Consider the following 20,316-nt stretch of genomic DNA (forward strand, 5'->3'; position numbering starts at 1 on the left):
ATTATGGGGCCCAAAACTGAACACAGTATTCAAGGTGAGGCTGTACCAACACTGAATACAGTGGGATAATCACCTCTTTTGACTGGCTGGTTATACTGTGTTTGATGCACGCCAGGATGCAGTTTGCCCTCTCGGCTGCCAGGGCACACTGCTGACTCATATTGAGCCTATTGTCAACCAGCACCCCCAGATCCCTTTCTGCAGGGCTGCTGTCCAGCCACTCCTCACCCAATCTATACTTGTGCCTGGCATTACTCCATCCTAGGTGCAGAATCTGGCATTTGGACTTGTTAAATTTCATCCCATTGATGATTGCCCAATGCTCCAATCTATCTAGATCCCTCTGCAAGGCCTCTTGTCCTTGAGAGAGTCAACAGTACTTCCCCGTTTGGTATCATCAGCAAACTTGCTAATGGTGCATTCAACTCCTGCATCCAGATCACTGATAAAAATATTGAACAGAACTGGCTCTAGAATTGAACCCTAAGGAACACCACTGGTGACTGGTCACCAGCCAGATGTAGCCCCATTCTCTACAAGCCTTTGAGCCCTGCCCTTCAGCCAGTCCTTAACCCAGCATACTGTGAACCCACTCATCCCAAAGTTGGACAACTTGTCCAGAAGGATGCTGTGAGGGACGCTATCAAAAGCCTCACTAAAATCCAGAAAAACTACATCCACCGCCTTCCCTTCATCCACTAGGCAGGTGACCTTATTGTAGAAGGATATCAAATTAGTTAAACAAGACTTTCCCTTTGTGAACCTGTGTTGACTGTGCCTGAGGATTGCATTATTCTTTAAATGCCTTTCAGTAGTACCCAGTATAGTCTTCTCCATAATTTTTCCAGGTATTGAAGTTAGACTAACATGTCTGTAGTTCTTCACGCCCTTCTTGTAAATTGAAATAATGTTGGCTAGCTTCCAGTCAGCAGGGACCTCCCCAGACTCCCAAGACCTTTGGTAGATGATCGAGAGGGGTCCTGCCGTAACATCCACTAGCTCCTTCAGTACTCTGGGATGAATCCCATCAAGCCCCATGGACTTGTGAACATTCAGCCGATACAGCTGGTCCCTTACAATTTCAGTGTCCACAAATGGAAAGTTACTGTTCCCACACTCATGGTCCTCCAACACAGAGGACTGGGCAGCCCAAGGTCTATCAGTATTATTAGACTGAGGGGAAAAAAATGCATTGAACGCCTCTGCTTTTTCTTCAACCCTATTAGTCAGGTGACTCTTCAACAAGTATTGGTCCAATGTTTTCTTTAGGCTTTCTCTTGCTTTAAAAAAAGCACTTTTTGTTATCTGACAAAACACTGGCCACTTTCAACTCTAGTTGAGCTTTGGCCTTTTGTGTCTTTTCCCTGCATATACAAATCACAGCTCTGTAATCTTCCTGTGAAGCCTGACCTCGCTTGCAGAGATCATACCATTTCTTTTTCCTCTTGAGCTCCATGAGGAGTTCCCTGTTCAGCCAAGATGGTCTTCTGCCCCACTTGCTTGACTTTCAACACAAAGGATTGCCTGCTCCTGTGCTTCTAAAAGGTGGTTCCTAAAGACTGACCAGCACTCATGGACTCCTAAGCCCTCAAAAGCAGATTCCCAGAGGACACTGCTAACTAGCTCCCTGAATAGCTTAAGGTTTGCTCTCCTGAAGTCCAGGATAGCAACTCTGCTGTCCTTCTCTCTCATTACACTGAAAATTTTAAACTCGAGAATTTAATGATCACTGTGGCCAAGACAGCCACCTACCATCACATCTCCCACAAGTCCCTCTCTATTCACAGACAGCAAGTCTAGGAGGGCATCTTTCCTAGTTGGCTCCCTGAGTACCCGTTAGAAGAAATTACGTCCTACAAAATTCAAGAATTTTCAAGACCTGCTTGTCACAGCAGTATATTATTCCCAGTTGATGTCTGGGAAGTTGAAATCTCCCATAAGGACAAGGGCTACTGATCCATAGATTTCTCCTAATTGCCTATAGAATAACTCATTGGTGTTATCATCCTGGCTGGGCGATCGGTAGTAGACACCTACTGCAACATCTGCTTTGTTATCCATCCCCCTAATCCTCACCCAGAGGCTCTGAACCACATCATCCCTAACTGTAAGGGCTATATAATCAAAGCTCTCCCTTACGTACAGTGCAACACCTCCACCTCACCTGTCCTGCCTATCCCTCCTGAACAGCCTGTAGCCCTCCATCCCAGCACTCCAATTGTGGGACTCATTCATTCCACCAAGTCTCACTAATACCAATGATATTGTAGCTCTGGGAGCTGACCAATGCTTCTGGTTCATCCTGTTTCTTTCTCATACTGTGTGCATTGGTGTATGTGGTGGGTTGACCCTGGCTGGATGCCAGATGCCCACCAAAGCTGCTCTATCACTCCCCCTCCTCAACTGGACAGGGGAGAGAAAAGGACAGTTTAATAAAGCAAAAGAAAACAAAAGATTTTATTCTCTACTTCCCATCAGCAGGTGATGTCTGGCCACTTCTTGGGAAGCAGGGCTTCAGTACTTGTAGTGGCTGCTCTGGAAGACAAATGTAAATAATGAATGTCCCCCCTTCCATCTCCCTTTGCTTAGCTTTTATAGCTGAGCTGACATTATATGGTATGGAATATCCATTTGGTCAGTTTGGGTCAGCTGTCCTGGCTATGTCCTCTCCCAAGATTTTGCCCAGCCCCAGCCTGCCAGTGAGGGGGTGGGAAATATTGGACAGACAGCCTTGATGCTGTGCGAGCACTGCTCAGCAGTAGCCAAAACACTGGTGTGTTATCAACGCCTTTCTAGCTACCAATACAGAGCACAGCACTACGAGGGCTGCTATGGGGAGAATTAACTCCATCTCAGCCAAACCCAATACAGTGTACAAGCATTTCAGATATGCTACTGAACCCTCTGTGCTCCCAGGAGCAGCGTAAATGTTTCACTAGCATTGTCACCCTCAGGTGATGCCATGCCAATCCTTGGCTTACCTACTACAATCCTGTTGGTATCTCCTTCCCCCATCGATTCTAGTTTAAAGCTCTCTCAATCAGCCCTGCTAGCTTACACCCAAAGACACATTTTCTCCCATTCGGACAGGTAGATCCCATCAGACCCCAGCATACTTGGTCTCTCGAAGGCTCTACTATGGTTTAAAAACCCGAAGTTTTGGTGCAGGCACCGGTCCTGGAGCCAGGTATTGATATCCTGGGCTGTTGAGGATTTCTTGGCTGAGTGAGGACGTGTGAGCAATCCAGCCCATAGCTGGGAATGAAGCATAAGCATACAAAGTGCTGAAGCGGACAAGGACTCTGTGTCCTTGTACGCTGGGAAAAGGAAGATAAGAAGAGCCTCACAAACAACTCCTGGATGCCAAAGAACAAGATAAGCAACCGCAAGATGCCTCGTGAAGAAGCTTGAGCAGCCAATAAAGGATAAGATAGTGTCGCGTGAAATGGGATATTGTACCAATCAGAGCATTGTATAAGGCGCGTGCATAAGCACATAGGGTATATAACTGTGCTGAAAGTTGTAGTAAATGGGCTTCACTTGATCACATTGGTCTGTGTGTGATGTCCCCTGTGGATCCTCCGCCGCACTGGGCTTGCCTGTTTCTTCCAAATTCTCCCACCATTACTGGGAGGATTGAGGAAAACACTACCTGTGCTCCTGAATTCTTCCCAGGGCCCTGAAGTCTCTTTTGATTGACCTCAGACTCTTTGTTGTGACATCATTAGTACCCAAGTGAAAGAGCAGGAATGGATAGTAGTCTGAAGGTTGAACTAGGCTCTTCAGTCTTGTGGTGACATCCCTAATTCAGGCCCCAGGGAGGCAGCAAACTTCCCCTGAAAAGAGGGTCCGGTCTGCAAATGGGTGCTTCCATTTGCACAGGAGGGAGTCACCAATGATCATAACTCACCACTGTTTTTTTTTTTCTCAGTGCTGGTTTTAATGCAGGTTTTGTTGTGAGGGGTCAGTCTCTCTGGTCTTGGCAAGACTGCTTGCGCAGGTTCCTCCTCTTTCTCATTATGTGTTTCATCTACCATACCCAGGGCCTTGTACCTGTTCTGTAAGGGTATCTTAGAGGGTAAGGAGGGGTATCTCTTACTGCTCCGTGCTATAACCTTCTTCCACCCCTCCTTATCCCTTGTGACACTGCCTTCCTCCTGGTGCAAAGCAGATCCTGGACCTGCCTCCATAGTGGCCACGCTGAGTTGGCTTCTGTGCATCATAGATGGCAGAGTATGGCTCCATTGATCAATCTCCCTCTCTGACTCTTGAATACTCCTCCGTCTGCCCACCTCCTCCTGCAGCTCAGCCATCAAGCAGAGCAGTTCATCAATCTGGTCACACCTCCCACAGGCTTGCTTGCAATCACTTTCCACCTCTAGGAATATCCACACATCCCACAGCCAAAACCCTGGGTGGCCACATGCTTGAAAAGAAGCTCTGTCTGTATGGCTGCATCAGTTCTACCAGGTGCTAGAAGCTCAGGAGAAACAGAGGACACCAATTTTTGCTGGGTGGCCACCATACTACCTACTACCCTGTGCCTACCCACTGGGAATATATGTGCTTGTCTCTTGCAATCAGCTGGGATGATTGTTTTCACCTGCTTAAATCTCCTGAGCTGCTGGGTACAGGCTCCAGCCCTTGTTGTCTCTTCCAATCAGCAGGTCCAGGGTAAGGCCCCTGTTCAGACAAGCCTCTACTTGTCAACGTGTATCCCTCGTGTGTCCTGCCACTGCTCGATGCTGCCACTGCTGGTGCTCCTTGCACTGTTCTGGTGTCTATTGCAATCAGCCAATGTATGAACCCTCTTATTAACCCACACAGTAAAGCTTCAGCCATCAACTCCCCAGCAGTGGGCCTGGTCTATGACCTTGTCATAAGGAAAACAAAGCTCAAAAGGGATGAAAAGCCTTATGCTTTTTCTACAACTGGGGATCCAGCACATATTTTGGTGGCTTTTCCAGGTGTTGCTGCTAAGAAAGTTCTCTTTGTGGCCGTGTATTGGGTGTACGTAGCAAGGTTTTGGTGGTGGGGGAGCCTGCAGGGGTGGCCTCTGTGAGAATAGATCAGGGGCTTTCTTGTGCCAGACATAGCTGGTTTCAGCCAGCTCCAAAACAGACCCACCACAGGCCAAAGCTGAGCCAACCAGTGAAGTTGGTGGTGCTTCTTTGAAAACATAAGGAAAAAAGGGTAAGAATGCTGAACAGGCGGGGGATGGGGGGGGCAGGCGGGAAGATGGAGAAACAGCAGTGTGAGCACCAGGGTCATAGAAGTAGGGAGAGGAGGTGTTCCAGGCACTGGAGCAGTTATTTCCCCTGCAGCCTATGGAAGACACCATGCTGGAGCAGATATCCCCATTGCAGCCCGTGGAGGACCCCACATGTAGGGCGTGAGAAGACTTTGTCATGGTAACCCAGAATAGTTCACCTCCTCCAGCCAAACATGAAGAGTCCAAAGTACATCTTATCTTCATGGAACAACCCGCAACCTTGCATGGGGCACCAGTGAGGTGGCCAGATGCAGATCCTGGAACTCAGACAACAGGATATGTACTACGTCAGCAAGTTCATTAATGAAAGAAACAAGACATTGCACATGTATGTTTAATATCAGCTTATATTTATTATCTGTCCCTGCAGTGCTTTTCCTTGAGCCTCACCACGAGCAGAGCTCTGCTGTATTGTGTTTTCCCCTTTTTCTATCAGCACCTAGGGCTCCCACTGCAGAAATGCTACACTTTCAATAAAGCCAAAATTTCTACTTGCTGAGTGTCGTGCCTCGTCCCTGAGGGATTTGCATCTGCTTCTCGCACTACACCACATCAGAGCAGTTGGATGTTTCCTGAAAGAATTGTGGCCCATGGAGAGCCCATGCTGGAGCAGGTTGTTCCTGATGAGACTGTAGGCCATGGAAGGACCCACACTGGAGCAGGGGGAAAAGTGTGAGGAAGGAGCAGCAGAGAGGAACTACTATGTATTGACTGTAATCCCCCCAATCTCCCCTGTGCCACTTGGGGGGAGGGGTAGAGGAATCAGGAATGAAGGGGTGAAGTTGAGCCTGGGAAAGAGGGGTGGTGGGGAGGAAGGTTTGTTTCTCACTATGCAGCTCTATTTTAATTGACACTAAATTTTCCCCAAATCAAGTCTGTTTTGCCCGTGACAGTAACTAGTAAGTGATCTCCCTGTCTTTATCTTGACCCACAAGATTTTTCATCCTATTTCCTCCCCCTGTCCTGTTGAGGACAGCTGGGTGGGAGTTTGGCCCTTAGCCAAGGTTAACCCACCACAGGCAGACATCACCAGAGGGTTTGACTTGCTCGGTCCCTACATGGATTTGGGGACTTTGCAGTTCCATTATTGTGCTGTGTTCTGACTGATGATAATAACGAGATTGTCACAGTGACATATGATAAGCCACACTATGTGCCGGTAAGCTGCCACCACATCAACATGATCGGCATTGTAATAAAGACTGACCAGAGCAAACATGTCTCATTTTGCTTTGGGAAGGTGATTATGAAGCTACATCTTCAGACCTGGAAGCCTGTGATATTTTAAGAAACCACACCAAAATGGTAGTGGTAAAAAATTACAGGGATCCATCCTTGTACGGTAATTACTATGGAGCCCAGGCTGGCAATAGTCTCCCTGTTTTTCAAAGCATCGGTGTGATGTATGATGTGGGTGCTGGAGGTATATTCGGTAGCCTGTTTAGAAAAGCCATTCTGCTTGTGAAAAGGGGCTTGGAAATTGTTAAGCCACACATTAAAAGTGCTGCTCAAGATATTGCAAAAAAATGTTTCCAAGGTTGTCACGGATAAGTTGAAAACACAGGCAAATCAAGAAGGCTCAGGACTTGCTTATATTGAAAGAAAAAGCCTTAAAAGAAGGAGGGTTGTATCACGACCCCAGAGGAAAAGCCTGCACCAGTGCTTTAAAAGAAAAAGGGGGTGTGGTGGGTTAACCTTGGCTGGCTGCCAGGTACCCACCAAGCTGCTCTCACTCCCCTTCCTCAGCAAGACAGGGTGAGAAAATAAGATGAAAAAGCTCATGGGTCGAGATAAGGACAGGGAGGTTACTTACCAATTACTATCACAGGCAAAACAAACTCAACTTAGGGAAAATTAATTTATTGCCAATTAAACAGAGCAGGACAGAAGAAATCTTAAAAAAAACACCTTCCCCCCACCCCTTCCTTCTTCCTGGGCTCAAGTTCACTCCCAACTTTTCTACCTCCTCCCACTGAGGGGCACAGGGAGGCAGGAAATGGGGATTGTGGTCAGTCTATGGACTGACACTTCCTCTCTGCCACTCCTTCCTCCTCACACTCTTCCCCTGCTCCAGCATGGTGTCCCTCCCACGGGAGGCAGTCCTTCATGACCTTCTACAATGTGGGTCCATCCCACAGGCTGCAGTTCTTCATGAACGGCTTAAGAGTGGTGGGGGGAAACATATCGATAAGTCGCTTCCAGCAATCATTCCATAGGGACCCCATGCTGGAGCAGGGGAAGAGTGAGGAGTCCTCCCCTTGAGGAAGGAACTGCAGAGACAACTGTGTGATGAACTGACTGTAACCCCCATTCCCCATCCCCCTGTGCCACTGGGGGGGGAGGTAGAGAATTCAGGAGAGAAATTGTGCCCAGGAAGAAGGGAGGGGTGTGGGGAAGGTGTTTTAAGATTTGGTTTTATTTCTCATTACCCTACTCTGGTCGATTGGTAATAAATTAAGTTAATTTTCCCCAAGTTGAGTCTGTTTTGCCTGTGATGGTAATTAGTGGGTGATCTCTCCCTGTCCTTATCTCAACTCATGAGCCTTTCATTATATTTTCTCTCCCCTGTCCAGCTGAGTGGGGGAGTGATAGAGCAGCTTTGGTGGTTTCACGACCCGGGCTGGACAGACCAGGGAGGGGTTGTGGTGAATTCAGAATTCCCTCGGGCTAAATTAAAGTGAAACAACACCAAATGATCGGTTAAACGTTTTATTTACAGCAGAAGCAAACTGAACATGGAAGGCGTTAACAGTAGGTGGTGGGGTTTCTGACAATGAGAATGGGCATGAAACTATGTCAGTGAATCGTGGTAACCATATGTAAGACAACAAGGAGTGCCCTCCCATTGAGTCACAAGGTTCAGAGCGGACCCCCTTGCTTTCTAGACCCCTTCTCAGAGAACAGCCTAAGGGTGGCTAGATCCACTCCTAGTCCCAGACTTGGTCAATGGTTTATATCTAAAGGGATGAGGTGTGGGGGTTATGGAAAAAGAGAAAGAGAGTGTTATAGATGCTCATGACAAATTGGAGGAGCCAATTTGTAGTGAATAAAAAAGGTCGAATTTATTAGCAAGCGATAAAAGAGCAAAACAGCGCTGGGCGGCTGGGGAGGCAGTGCTCCGCCACAAGCTCGCAACTTTAGGTTATAGTTACATTCCTTATATACATTCCATGTATCTCTTTCTTGCAAGTCTCCGCCTTGTCCTGCTTCTTCTTTCTTCATTCGTGCAGGTCTGTCACTAGGCAGATTCGGTCTATCTTCTCAAGGACGAGTGTCTTTTGATATAGAATGTCCTTTGATGTAGAAAAGTGCAGTCTTGGTGGAGTCCATCCCGTTATCTGGTAAATTATAGTTGTTGTTCTTTTCCCTCCTTAGCTAGTAAGTTATAGCCGTTGCCCTCTTCCCGTGACCTTTACGCACCAATTAAGCAAGTTTTGTTATTTACACAAGGCATCTGCTAACTCTCAATATGTCTCTTCTCCCTTCCCGATTTCATGAACAAAGTTAACTCGTTCATTACAGAGAGGAGGAGAGAGAGAAAGAAAAGAGGAAAGAGAAAGATTTCACCAGTCCTGGGTCCGGTGTTGGTCCAACCAGTCTAGAGGTCCAGTCCTGGAGGGCATGCACAGATGGGGCTTCAGTTTGTGTTGGGCTTGGGGGTCATTTGGGGAGTAACTTCTCCTTCCCTGCAGACATGACCATTGTTTGATCTTTGGCCATACATGGTGTGCTGCCCTGCTGAGCGTATCAGAACATGGAGCTGTGCACCCTCCCCCATGCCCTCCCCATCCTGTTACTGCTGTCCTGTGCTGATCGGTTTCTTTTCACCTGTGGTTCGTTGCTATGCAGGGTTTGTTGTTATGCAGAGTTTGTCGTTAAGCAGAACTTGCCCCACCACGATGTTTGAGACATTAACTCTTTCAGTCTCTCACAATGTGTCTAGGTAACGAGAGTGATTTCTAACCTTGCTGTAAAACTATTTCATTTATACTTCTACTGTTGTTTCTGCTTTTTAACAAAAAAGTTGAATCCTTCTAGAAGATTACTGGAAATATTTCTGAACTGGAGAATAAAAGCTAGGAATTAAAAGAGCAGGAACAGCAAAATATTTGTTTCTGGGCTAAAAGTCTATGGTAGCCAAATTTTTACTTCAAATTTTTTTCTGTGCTACATTTCCAGTAAGCTTGATTCTTGATGGTGCAGGAACTATAATTTCTACATAAGGAATTGTCATTAGTATCTTTAACTCTGTGTGCTGAAACCTTATTGTATTTTTTCTCTTGTTGTCCAGATACGGTGCTAAAGTAGGAAATAACATTTGTTTCTGCTATTTTTAAAGTTTGTATTGACTCCATAAATATATTTCAGAAAGCCAGTTAAATATAACAAGCAACATTATTGAGGTTTTTATGTAGTTTTTTCTTCAGTGAAAAATTAGTGTTATGTTTAATATAGTGTTTTCATTTTTTGTTTCATTTTTGCTCCATTATCTCTATTTTTTAATACAAAATGTTTTAAAACATGCTGGATGAAGTGTATCTACTTATCTGTGTTAAAAGTAATAATTGTTTATCAAACTAGAATGGGCAATGCTTAATGAAACAATGTAAACCGCAAAAATGTGCTTGAGTAAGTCGTCACCCGAAAATCTGCTTTGCTTAAAAAAATGTGTAAATGTCGGTTGGGCATACGCCCTGAGATAACGACAAACCGCCCTGAGACAACGGCAAACCACGAGACTACTTGCCAAAGACTCTTGCAAAACCGTTTTGAGAATCACCACACAGCAAAAAGAAAGGAAAACGAAGACCATATAAGGGAAAGGTTATCAAAAAGTAACCGACTGGGACATGCGCAGAGTACTCCACCAAGAACACGAATGCGGAACTGAAGGACTGATAAAAAGGGAGTGTTTCAAATGTGAGATGCGGCAGTTGGCGGAGCGGAGACTCCCCTGTCGCCCAGCGCTGTTTTTGCTCATATCCTGCTTACTATAATTAATAAAAACTTCAATTGATCATTACGGTTGAGAGACTCTGTAAAAGCAATGCTGTACAAAACTCATAATGAAGAATCCTAAGTAGACCATAATTATAAGGAGAACTGGAAAAGGACATTTAAGACTAAAGAAACTTCAGTAATAATGTCTCCATAATAGAAGTTTTTTGTCAATGACTGGCAAATAAAATCCTGTTTAGCAAAACTATGAGAATCTTGTTTACACCTATTTAATTAGAATGGAAGTGAAGCAGCAGGTTGATTTGAGACTAAGCAGGGCAGTAGAGGCAGGAGCGTTACTTAAGCTGCTCCTTCACAATCCCTGAACAGAAACAAACTAGACTTAAATTTTGCATTGGGACAGATTATTCTTTTTTGCAAGTGAGATTTTGTCATAGTTTAACCCCAGCCAGCAACTAAGCACTACACAGCCACTCACTCACTTCCTCCCCACCCAGTGGGATGGGGGAGAGAATCAGAAAAAAAAAGTAAAACTCGTGGATTGAGATAAGAACAGTTTAATATAACAGAAAAGAAGAAACTAATAATGATAATGGTAACACTAATAAAATTACAATAGTAATAATAAAAGAAGTGGAATATACAAGTGATGCACAATGCAATTGCTCACCACCCACCAACTGATGCCCAGTTAGTCCCCGAGCAGCGATCCCTCCCAGCCCTACTCTCCCCCAGTTTATATACTAGACATGACGTCACATGGTATGGAATATCCCTTTGGCCACTTTGGGTCAGCTGTCCTGGCTGTGTCCCCTCCCAACTTCTTGTGCCCCTCCAGCTTTCTTGCTGGCTGGGCATGAGAAGCCGAAAGAATCTTATCGTATATTTATTGAGCACTAGTATACTAATTACTTTGTTATAAATACATTAACAAAAAATCCCACAGTGTTTTGGTAGCAGAAAGGGCTGCAGGGGTGGCTTCTGTGAGAAGACACCAGAAGCTGCCCCCATGTTGGACAGAGCCAGTTCCAGCCGGCTCCAAGACAGAGCCACCACTGGCCAAAGCTGAGCCAATCAGTGACACTAGTGCTGCCTCTGTGATACCATATTGAAGAAAGGGTAAAAAATGCTGCACAACAGCAGCTGGGAGAGGAGTGAGAAAAATGTGAAACAGTCCAGCAGACACCAAGGTCAATGAAGCTGGAGGGGGAGGAGGTGCTCCAGCCGCCAGAGCAGAGATTCCCCTGCAGCCCATGGAGATCCATGGTGGAACAGATATCCTTCTGCAGCCCGTGGAGGACCCCATGCTGGAGCAGGTGGATGTGCCCTAAAGAAATCTGCAGCCCATGGAGAGCCCATGATGCAACAGGCTCCTGGCAGAGGAGCCCACGCAGGAGGAGGTTTTCTGGCAGGACCAGTGGCCCCATGGGGGATCCATGCTGGAGAAGTCTGTTCCTGAAGGTCTGCACCCCATTGAAAGGACCCATGCTGGAGCAGTTCGTGAAGAACTGCAGCCCATGGGAAGGACCCACATTGGTGAATGTCATGAAGGACTGTCTCCTGTGGGAGGGTCCCCACACTGGAGCAGGGGAAGAGTGTGAGGAGGAAGGAGCAGCAGAGATAACGTTATGAACTGACTGCAACTTCCATTCCCCATCCCCCTGCACTACTTGAGGGGGATGAGGTCGATAATTCGGGAGTGAAGTTGAGCCTGAGAAGAAGGGAAGGGTGGGAGGAAGGAGTTTTTAGTTTTGTTCTTATTTCTCATCATCCTACTCTGATTTTGATTTGCAATATATTAAATTAATTTTCCCAAGTCAAGTCTGTTTTGCCTGTGACAGTAATTGCTGAGTGATCTCCCTGTCCTTATCTTGACCCACGAGCTTTTTTGTCATATTTTTCTCTCCCGTCCTTGTTGAGGAGGGGGAGTGATAGAGCGGTTCAGTGGGCACCTGGTGGCCAGGCAAGGTCAACCCACCAAAGGGAAACATTGCAGTACCCAGTAGGTCAGGTCTAGTCCATGGTTATGCCTGAGGTAGTAACTGTTAGATGCCTTTTTTTTTTTTTTTAAGGTATGTTTACTGATATTATTGTGAATGGAAAAAATATGCAACTGAGTACAGGAGAAGTTACTGTGGATGTGCTAATGGATATAGATGGCCTCAAAGGAAAGGGGTTATAAGGGATCAAATAGACTAAAAGGATTAAAAAACAGAGTGGAAAGATACTTCAGGTTTTTGTACAGTACTACTCAAGAATTTGTTTTTAACATATTTAAGAATATCAAGAGTATATTTATAGTATTTGTTATTAAAAAGGGGGCCAAAATAATTTTAAAAGGCAGATGTCAGTGATAGTTTTGTTACGAGACACTCTGTAGAGTGTAAGAAAAAACTGAATAAAGAAGTACTGGTTATGGTTTCTGATTTCTGAGATCCTCTCTTGGCTCTTTTATTGGCTAAAGGCTCTATTTGTGATCAGTCTCTGTTTTATTTCTAGGAGAATAGCACATTGCTTAAAATGGATATAAATGGAGAGTCCAGAACTACCATATCTACCCTCCCTGTACCTCTTGCAGAAGTCAGTTCTGCAGGCAAAGCAGAAGCAGAGAAACCACGATGTTCCAGTACCCCCTGCTCACCAATGCGACGGACAGTTTCAGGCTATCAGATCCTTCGTATGGATTCTAACTACCTGGTTGGCTTCACGACTGGAGAGGAGCTGCTAAAATTAGCCCAAAAGTATACAGGAAATGAAGATAATAAAGGAAAATCCAGGCCTAACTTGCACTCTAAACAGCTTGATTCAGGACTTGCATGTTCCTCCCGTTTGTACAAAACTAAAAGTAGGTACTATCAGCCATATGAGATCCCAGCAGTAAATGGGAGGAGGAGGAGACGGATGCCCAGCTCAGGGGATAAATGCACTAAGGCTTTACCATATGAACCTTACAAGGCACTTCAAGGTCCCCTGCCTCTTTGCCTTTTAAAAAGTAAAAAGGCTCACTCTAAATCCCTGGACTACCTCAATTTAGACAAAATGAGCAACGAGGAACCTGCTGACACAGACATGCTACAATACCAGCTCCAACACCTTACCCTTAGAGGGGACCATATGTTTGCAAGAAATAACACATGAACTATGAACTATAATCTAGAATATAGAACCAGTTTCTGGTTATTTCTCTGTTGCTGCAAAAATCCACTGTCATATTGTGCATATGACTGTCCACATTGTAGGGGGTATCAGCTAAATGTTATCAAAAAGTAATTTATTTGAATAGAATTTTGACAGTGCATTGTGTTACAAACACTTGGGGAAAAAAAAAATCTTTCCAGAGCAAGCAGCTTCTAATGCAAATTTGACTGCAGCTGATGGATATTTCTTTGAACACCTTTTAACAAAGAAAAGGCTTTTGGTTTTTGGATTTGGGTTTGGTTTATTTTGTAGTTATCTAGTATTTATGGTCATTTAATACTGAAAAATTGATGGTCTGCTTGGTTGTTAATTTTGACTTGACGTTAGAAATTGCTCTTGGATAAGTACTCAAGTTATCTTTTTGTTTCTTACTGTATTCTACAATAAAATGTATTTATGATTTTTTACATCATGGGAAGGAATGTGAGCTTGGCTAAATTGGAACACTTGTTATTTTAAACCATCCCATTCAAACATTTTGAAACTGGGTTTGCAGTGGTGGCGAGGAAGAAATTCACTCATAAAATAAACCTCTGTTCATTTGCTACTTTAAACCTATTAAATTATTTTTTAGTTTCTGCATGGAAGTAATTGTTTTGCCTCCTCTGTTTTATAAAACTAGTTTGGAATAAGTATTTGGAATATTAAAAAATATTTTTGAGAGTGAAGGGTTTGGGGTTTTTTTTGTTAATATGACTTATTTTTTATGTTGTCTTGACATGTAAACAAGGATTCACTTCAGATTCCAGTAAATGCACTAGAATGTCTGCATCAGTATATCAATAAAGTTTTCCATTTTAATTCATGATTTCTATATAGTATAGTAATGGAAGATGTCAAATATCTTTAGCATTGCTTTGGAAATTTAGTCTATTTGAAGCACTGAACACTTTTATTAAGATCCAGAAGACAGATTTTTAGATGGAGTGCAAGTGAAGTGTTTCTATATCAGCCCTGAAGAGCTGATTCTGGATTATTCAACAGAGTAGATTGAATACACTGGCTTAGTTTGTTGCTTAAGAATTTTTTGTCCAAATATGACATCTAATGCAGTTTTGACAGCTGTATTCTTAGATATATTTAAAACATGTTAGTAACTTATGCTTAAAAATTTAAAAAAGCTTTTAGACATTTTTAGGTGCAATCTATTACTGAAGGAGTGTGCAACTTGGTTTTGGTTTACTTATTTAGAAGTTAAAATTAAGATCACGTTGTTTTGAAACATAACTTATTTGATCAGTTGTTTCTGGTACAATTCAGGGGGTTTTTGTTTCTCCTTCAGAATGAATAGCAAGCACTAGTCAGTGCATGTGTTGTGGAAAATTAAGAGTTCTTTTCATTCTGTCACTTACTGCACAATTGTAACTGAAGGCAGTGAAGAGGAGCCCAGTAGACTATGTTTTACTGGTTTGGTTAATGTTTTCTGGCTTATTAGAATATTTAAAACTGATGTGTATTTTAAAGAGTTAACTGCACCTCTGTAAATTTAATGTATTGAACAATGATCTCTAAAGTAAACTTTTCCTATGTAGTCTGAAAAACAGAATATGGTCAGATGCCAAAGAGATGGAAGTTTTGTCTAACGAATAAAACACCACTATTTATTGAAATGCCCTATGAAAATGTATTTCTGGCTGAAAAATAAAAAAGAGTGATATAAATACCTATTTTTGTGGAGTCTTTTGCTGTGTAGAATAATGAGGACATTTAAAAATACAACATTAGACCAGGAATCATTAAATCTTGAAAGCAGGAATCTTATACTTCTGTGAAATATTTAGACAGTTAGGATTCTTCTGTTGTTTCAGGAAATCAGACACACAATTGTTAGTACATTTTGTGCATATTGTTACTTTGGTCCTGTGCAATAATTGTATAGTTACATCTATAGAGAGGCTGGTGGCTGTCTTGCCAAGTTCAAACATGAAAAATTTGTTAGTACTTTTTCTGTCTCATGGCTTGCTTGTGAAAGTGATTGCACCTGATAACATTGCTTAACTGTTTTACACTTGCAGTTACACTTGCATAGTACATAATCATTCAAGAGCCATATTTTTTTTTAAGTTGGATTGGTAATGTTCTTAATTACAGCTCTTAAATTCATATAGTGATTTCCTGGGTTTACTTCTAAAAGAAGCAAAATCTCAGACATAAGAAAGCTTTTAATCTTCTTATTTTTTATAATTATGTCTTACATTAATCTATTAAAATTAAAGGCAAGATGGTTCTTTAGACTACTAAAATGAAATTGAATGTGAACAATACTGACTTCTCAAACTGAGATCTTTACTAAATATCAGGCTCTGGACATTATTGCGGCCTTTCAATACATAAAGGGGAAAGCCGGAGAGAGACTTTTTACCAGGGCCTGTAGTGACAGGACAATGGGTAATAGTTTTAAACTAAAAGAGGGTAGATTTAGATTAGATATAAGGAAGAAATTCTTTATGCTGAGGGTGGTGAGACACTGGAACAGGTTGCACAAAGAAGTTAAGCATGCCCCGTCCCTGGAAGTGTTCAAGGTCAGCAACCTAATCTAGTGGAAGATGTCCCTGCCCCCTGCAGGGAGTTGGGAACTAGATGATATTTGAAGGTCCCTTCCAACCAAAACCATTCCATGATTTTATGAATACAGAGTTCTCAGCATTCTTCTACTAAATTAAAAGAAAAAATTGCATTGAGAAAACAATGTTTCCCTGTGGCCTACAGATACCTTCCAGATGATAAGAAGAGTGAAGGTGGTAGAAGCAATAAAAGGTAGTAACACTAATCATAGAATCTTTAGGTTGGAAAAGACCTTTAAGATCATCAAGTCCAACCATAAACCTAGCATTGCCAATCCACCACTAAACCATGTCCCTAAGCACCACATCTACATGGCTTTCAAAATACCTGGTAACTCCACCACTTCCCTGGGCAACCTGTTCCAGTGCTTGATAACCCTTTCAGTGAAGACATTTTTACTAATATCCAATCTAAAGCTCCCCTGCCCCAACTTGAGTCCATTTCCTCTCGTCCTATCACTTGGGAAAAGAGACCGACACCCACCTTGCTACAACCTCCTTTCAGGTAGTTGTAGAGAGCGATAAGGTCTCCCCTCAGCCTCCTCTTCTCCAGACTAAAAAACCCCAGTTCCCTCAGCTGCTCCTCATAAGACTTGTGCTCTAGACACTTCACCAGCTTTGTTGCTCTTCTTTGGACACGCTCCAGCACCTCAATGTCTTTCCTGTAGTGAGGGGCCCAAAACCGAACACAGTACTCGAGGTGCAGCCTCACCAGGGCCAAGTACAGGGGGGCGGTCACTTCCCTAGTCCTGCTGGCCAAACTATTTCTGATACAGGCCAGGATGCCGTTGGCCGCCTTGGCCACCTGGGCACACTGCTGGCTCATATTCAGCCGGCTGTCGACCAACATACCTAGGCCCAGGTCGTTTTCTGCCGATCAGCTTTCCAGCCACTCTTCCTCAAGCCTATAGCATTGCATGGGGTTGTTGTGACCCAAGTGCAGGACCCAGCATTTGGCCTTGTTGAACCTCATACAATTGGCCTCGGCCCATCGATCCAGCCTGTCCAGATCCCTCTGTAGAGCCTTCCTACCCTCGAGCAGATCAACCCTCCCTCCCAACTTGGTGTCATCTGCAAACTTACTGAGGGTGCACTTGATCCCCTCGTCCAGATCATTGATAAAGATATTAAAGAGAACTGGCCCCAAAACTGAGCCCTGGGGAACACCACTTGTGACCAGCTGCCAACTGGATTTAACTCCATTCACCATGACTCTTTGGGCCTGGTCATCCAGCCAGTTTTTTACCCAGCGAAGAGTACACCTGTCTAAGCCATGACCTGCCAGCTTCTCCAGGAGAATGCTGTGGGAAATGGTGTCAAAGGCTTTACTAAAGTCCAGGTAAACCACATCCAGAGCCTTTCCCTCATCCACTAAGTGGATCACCTTGTCATGGAAGGAGATCAGGTTAGTCAAGCAGGACCTACCTTTCACAAACCCATGCTGACTGGGCCTGATCACCTTGTTATCCTCTACGTGCTATGTGAGCGCACTCAAGATGAACCGTTCCATGATCTTCCCTGGTACCGAGGTCAAGATGACAGGCCTGTAGTTCCCCATAGCCTCCTTCCGGCCCTTCTTATAGATGGGCATCACATTTGCTAACCTCCAGTCAACTGGAAGATAGCCAGGACTGCTGATAAATGATGGAAAGTGGCTTGGTGAGCACTTCCACCAGCTCCCTTGGTTGGATCCCATCCGGCCCCATAGACTTGTGTGTGTCTAAGAAGTGGTGTAGCAGGTCACTAACCATTTCCCCTTGGATTATGGGGGCTTCATTCTGTTTCCTGTCCATGTCTTCCAGCTCAGGGGGCTGGGCACATCAAGAACAACTGGTCTTACTATTAAAGACTGAGGCAAAGAAGGCATTAAGTACCTCAGCCTTTGTCATTATGCTTCCCCCCGCATCCAATTAAGGATGGAGATTCTTCTTAGCCCTCCTTTTGTTGTGAGTGTATTTATAGAAACGTGTTTTATTGTTTTTTATGGCAGTAGCCAGATTAAGTTCTAGTTGGGCTTTGGCCCTTCTGATTTTCTCCCTGTATAACCTCACGACATCTTTGAAGTCCTCCTGAGTTGCCTGCCCCTTCTTCCAAAGATCATAAACTATCTTTTTTTCCTGACTTGCAGCCAAAGCTCTCTGTTCAGCCAGTCTGGACTTCTTCCCTGCCGGCTCGTCTTTAGGCACATAGGTGTTGGGAATTGGCTTGATGAGAAAGGACATGGGTCTATGGAAAAGTTGTGCGAGCAGAGTTGTGTGTGAAGGAATGTCAGCGTGGGCAGCAAGACTAGGCCTTGGCCAAACACTGCTGGCCTTGCTGATATCAGGAGAAAAACAACAGCTGGTCTCACTGATATCAGGAGAAAGACAGGGACGGTGTGACCTTGGCATAGTTTCATAAGCAACTTTTGAAGAAGTTCCCATGAGAAAGTTACTGAACACGCATAGCTGCAAATCACAAGTGGGTGTGTTTTAGTAATGAATAAACATTAGCAATGTACCAATCATATTAGGACTAGTAGGCATAATTATCGCAAACTGTATAAATATGAGCTATCCGTGCAAATAAAGTTGAATCACTTCTATCACTCATATTGGGTCGACTTATGTGCATTCCTCTGCCGCTCCAACAAATGGCGCCCGAACGGGGACCGAAAAAAGGGGAATTGGAGCGACGGACACTGAGAAGCACCGGTAGCAGCGACCGGGGGGCAAAAGATTAACCGAACGCTGATCGTCTTGGTTGGTGTGTTAACTCTCGTGCCTGGACCGTCCAAAAGGGGTTCGCCGTCAGTCAGGGCTACTGGAAAAAGGCTGCAAAGACTTTTTAACCGAGGTGCCTTAATCAAGGTAGCACCCAGGAGTATCAAGAAGCCGGCCGGCAATGGATCAAGAGGTAGCCCTAAAATTATTACAGTGCTTTTTAGAAAAGCGGGGGGTAAATTGCGTTAAGCAAGTTTCGGGATTAGTTGCTTTAGGTCGTGTTAAGGGATGCTTTAAGAATCCGGATTTATTATTTGAGGAGAGCGAATGGCGTAGATTAGGAGACATATTATGGGATATGGTAATTGACGATGATAAATCAGCTAAAAACCTAATGAAGCAAGGACAGAAACCTTTCAAGTAGTGTGGGTACAGCTTTTGAGCTTAGTACCTGGAATGCTATCGGAACCTCCCTATGGGATGAAATTAGTGATGGGTCTAAAGAAGTTAAAGGTCTTGCAACTTTATGGAAATTGATTAAGACAACTCTGCAAGAAATGAAAGCAGATCATAAAGCGTCTGCGTCTGCTTTTGCTGCTCTCTCTCTTCAACCGCAAGCGAAAGGGAAAAGCGGGGAGAAAAACATAATGCAGCGAGAGAGACTTTTTGGAGCTTGTTCGCCTGCTCTTGTGCCCTTGACTTCTGCTCCACTCCCTGGGAGTGCCAATATTAATCAACCATCTGACAGTTCCCAAGCCTCCCTAACCGTACAATTAAAGGAAACCCTACAGAATCAGGGAGTGAGTAAAAATCTGCCTACGAAAAAACAGCCCTCAGATACCACCGTTCAACATGAACAAGTTATACCTAGCATATACCCTGATTCAAATAATGCAAACAAGGACTTGGCTACTCTAATAATAGAACAAAAAGAGACAATGTTAGAATTGTTAAAGGAAATGCGAAAAAGAGACAGGGAAACCAACCGCACCCGCGATAGACGCAGAGCCGCTTGTAATAGCCGCTTGTAATAGCCACTGCAGAAGAAAGGCAGAGACATTGGAGGGGAGTAATAAAAGAGGCCATTATAGAAGGGACTATGCTCCAAGCATTCTCAGTTATTGCATCAAATGGACAGAAAAAATGGGAGGCATTTGACTGGAAGGTCATTGAGAAATTAAGGAATGCTGTGAGTCAGTACAGAATCGAATCTGCGTTAACTCACCAAATACTGCAATTCATTTTTTCTGCTGATACGCTGATACCTCAAGATATTAAACAGCTAGCACAGTTGATTTTGACACCCGCCCAAATGTTAGTGTTTTTCCGGCATTGGGAGACGTTCTGTGATGATAGGGAACAAGCAACATCACGACAACAAACAGATCCCCTATGGGGAGTAACCACGCAGATGCTGATGGGTACTGGACCCTTCGCATCAGGGAATGCTCAGTTACAATGTGTCGTGGTTTAACTCCAGCCAGCAACTAAGTACCACGCAGCCGCTCACTCACTTCCCCCATCCAGTGGGATGGGGGAGGAAATCAGGAAAAAAGGTAAAACTTCTGGGTTGAGATAAGAACGGTTTAATAGAGCAGAAAAGAAGAAACTATAATGATAA

At 44.0% G+C, this 20,316-nt stretch overlaps 4 protein-coding genes across 9 annotated transcripts in view; 3 read left to right on the forward strand and 1 right to left on the reverse strand.

Moving 5' to 3' along the window:
- Positions 1–20,316, forward strand: part of LOC126035464 (uncharacterized) — a 440,127-nt gene that overhangs the window by 155,443 nt on the left and 264,368 nt on the right. The gene's annotated exons all lie outside the window — the stretch shown is intronic.
- LOC126035469 (uncharacterized) overlaps positions 1–20,316 on the reverse strand; it is a 340,981-nt gene that overhangs the window by 125,079 nt on the left and 195,586 nt on the right. The gene's annotated exons all lie outside the window — the stretch shown is intronic.
- LOC126035491 (uncharacterized protein K02A2.6-like) overlaps positions 1–20,316 on the forward strand; it is a 136,376-nt gene that overhangs the window by 55,708 nt on the left and 60,352 nt on the right. The window lies entirely within an intron of this gene.
- The window catches only part of LOC126035503 (macrophage immunometabolism regulator-like), a 42,609-nt gene that overhangs the window by 17,015 nt on the left and 5,278 nt on the right, over positions 1–20,316 (forward strand). Inside the window, exon 3 of the mRNA XM_049794161.1 lies at positions 12,731–18,888. Coding sequence (XP_049650118.1) covers positions 12,731–13,369 — 639 coding nt within the window. The 3' untranslated portion in view covers positions 13,370–18,888. The remainder of the gene's footprint in view (positions 1–12,730; positions 18,889–20,316) is intronic.

The sequence above is a fragment of the Accipiter gentilis genome, chromosome W (genome assembly GCF_929443795.1).
Source record: "Accipiter gentilis chromosome W, bAccGen1.1, whole genome shotgun sequence".
Lineage (NCBI taxonomy): Eukaryota > Metazoa > Chordata > Aves > Accipitriformes > Accipitridae > Astur > Astur gentilis.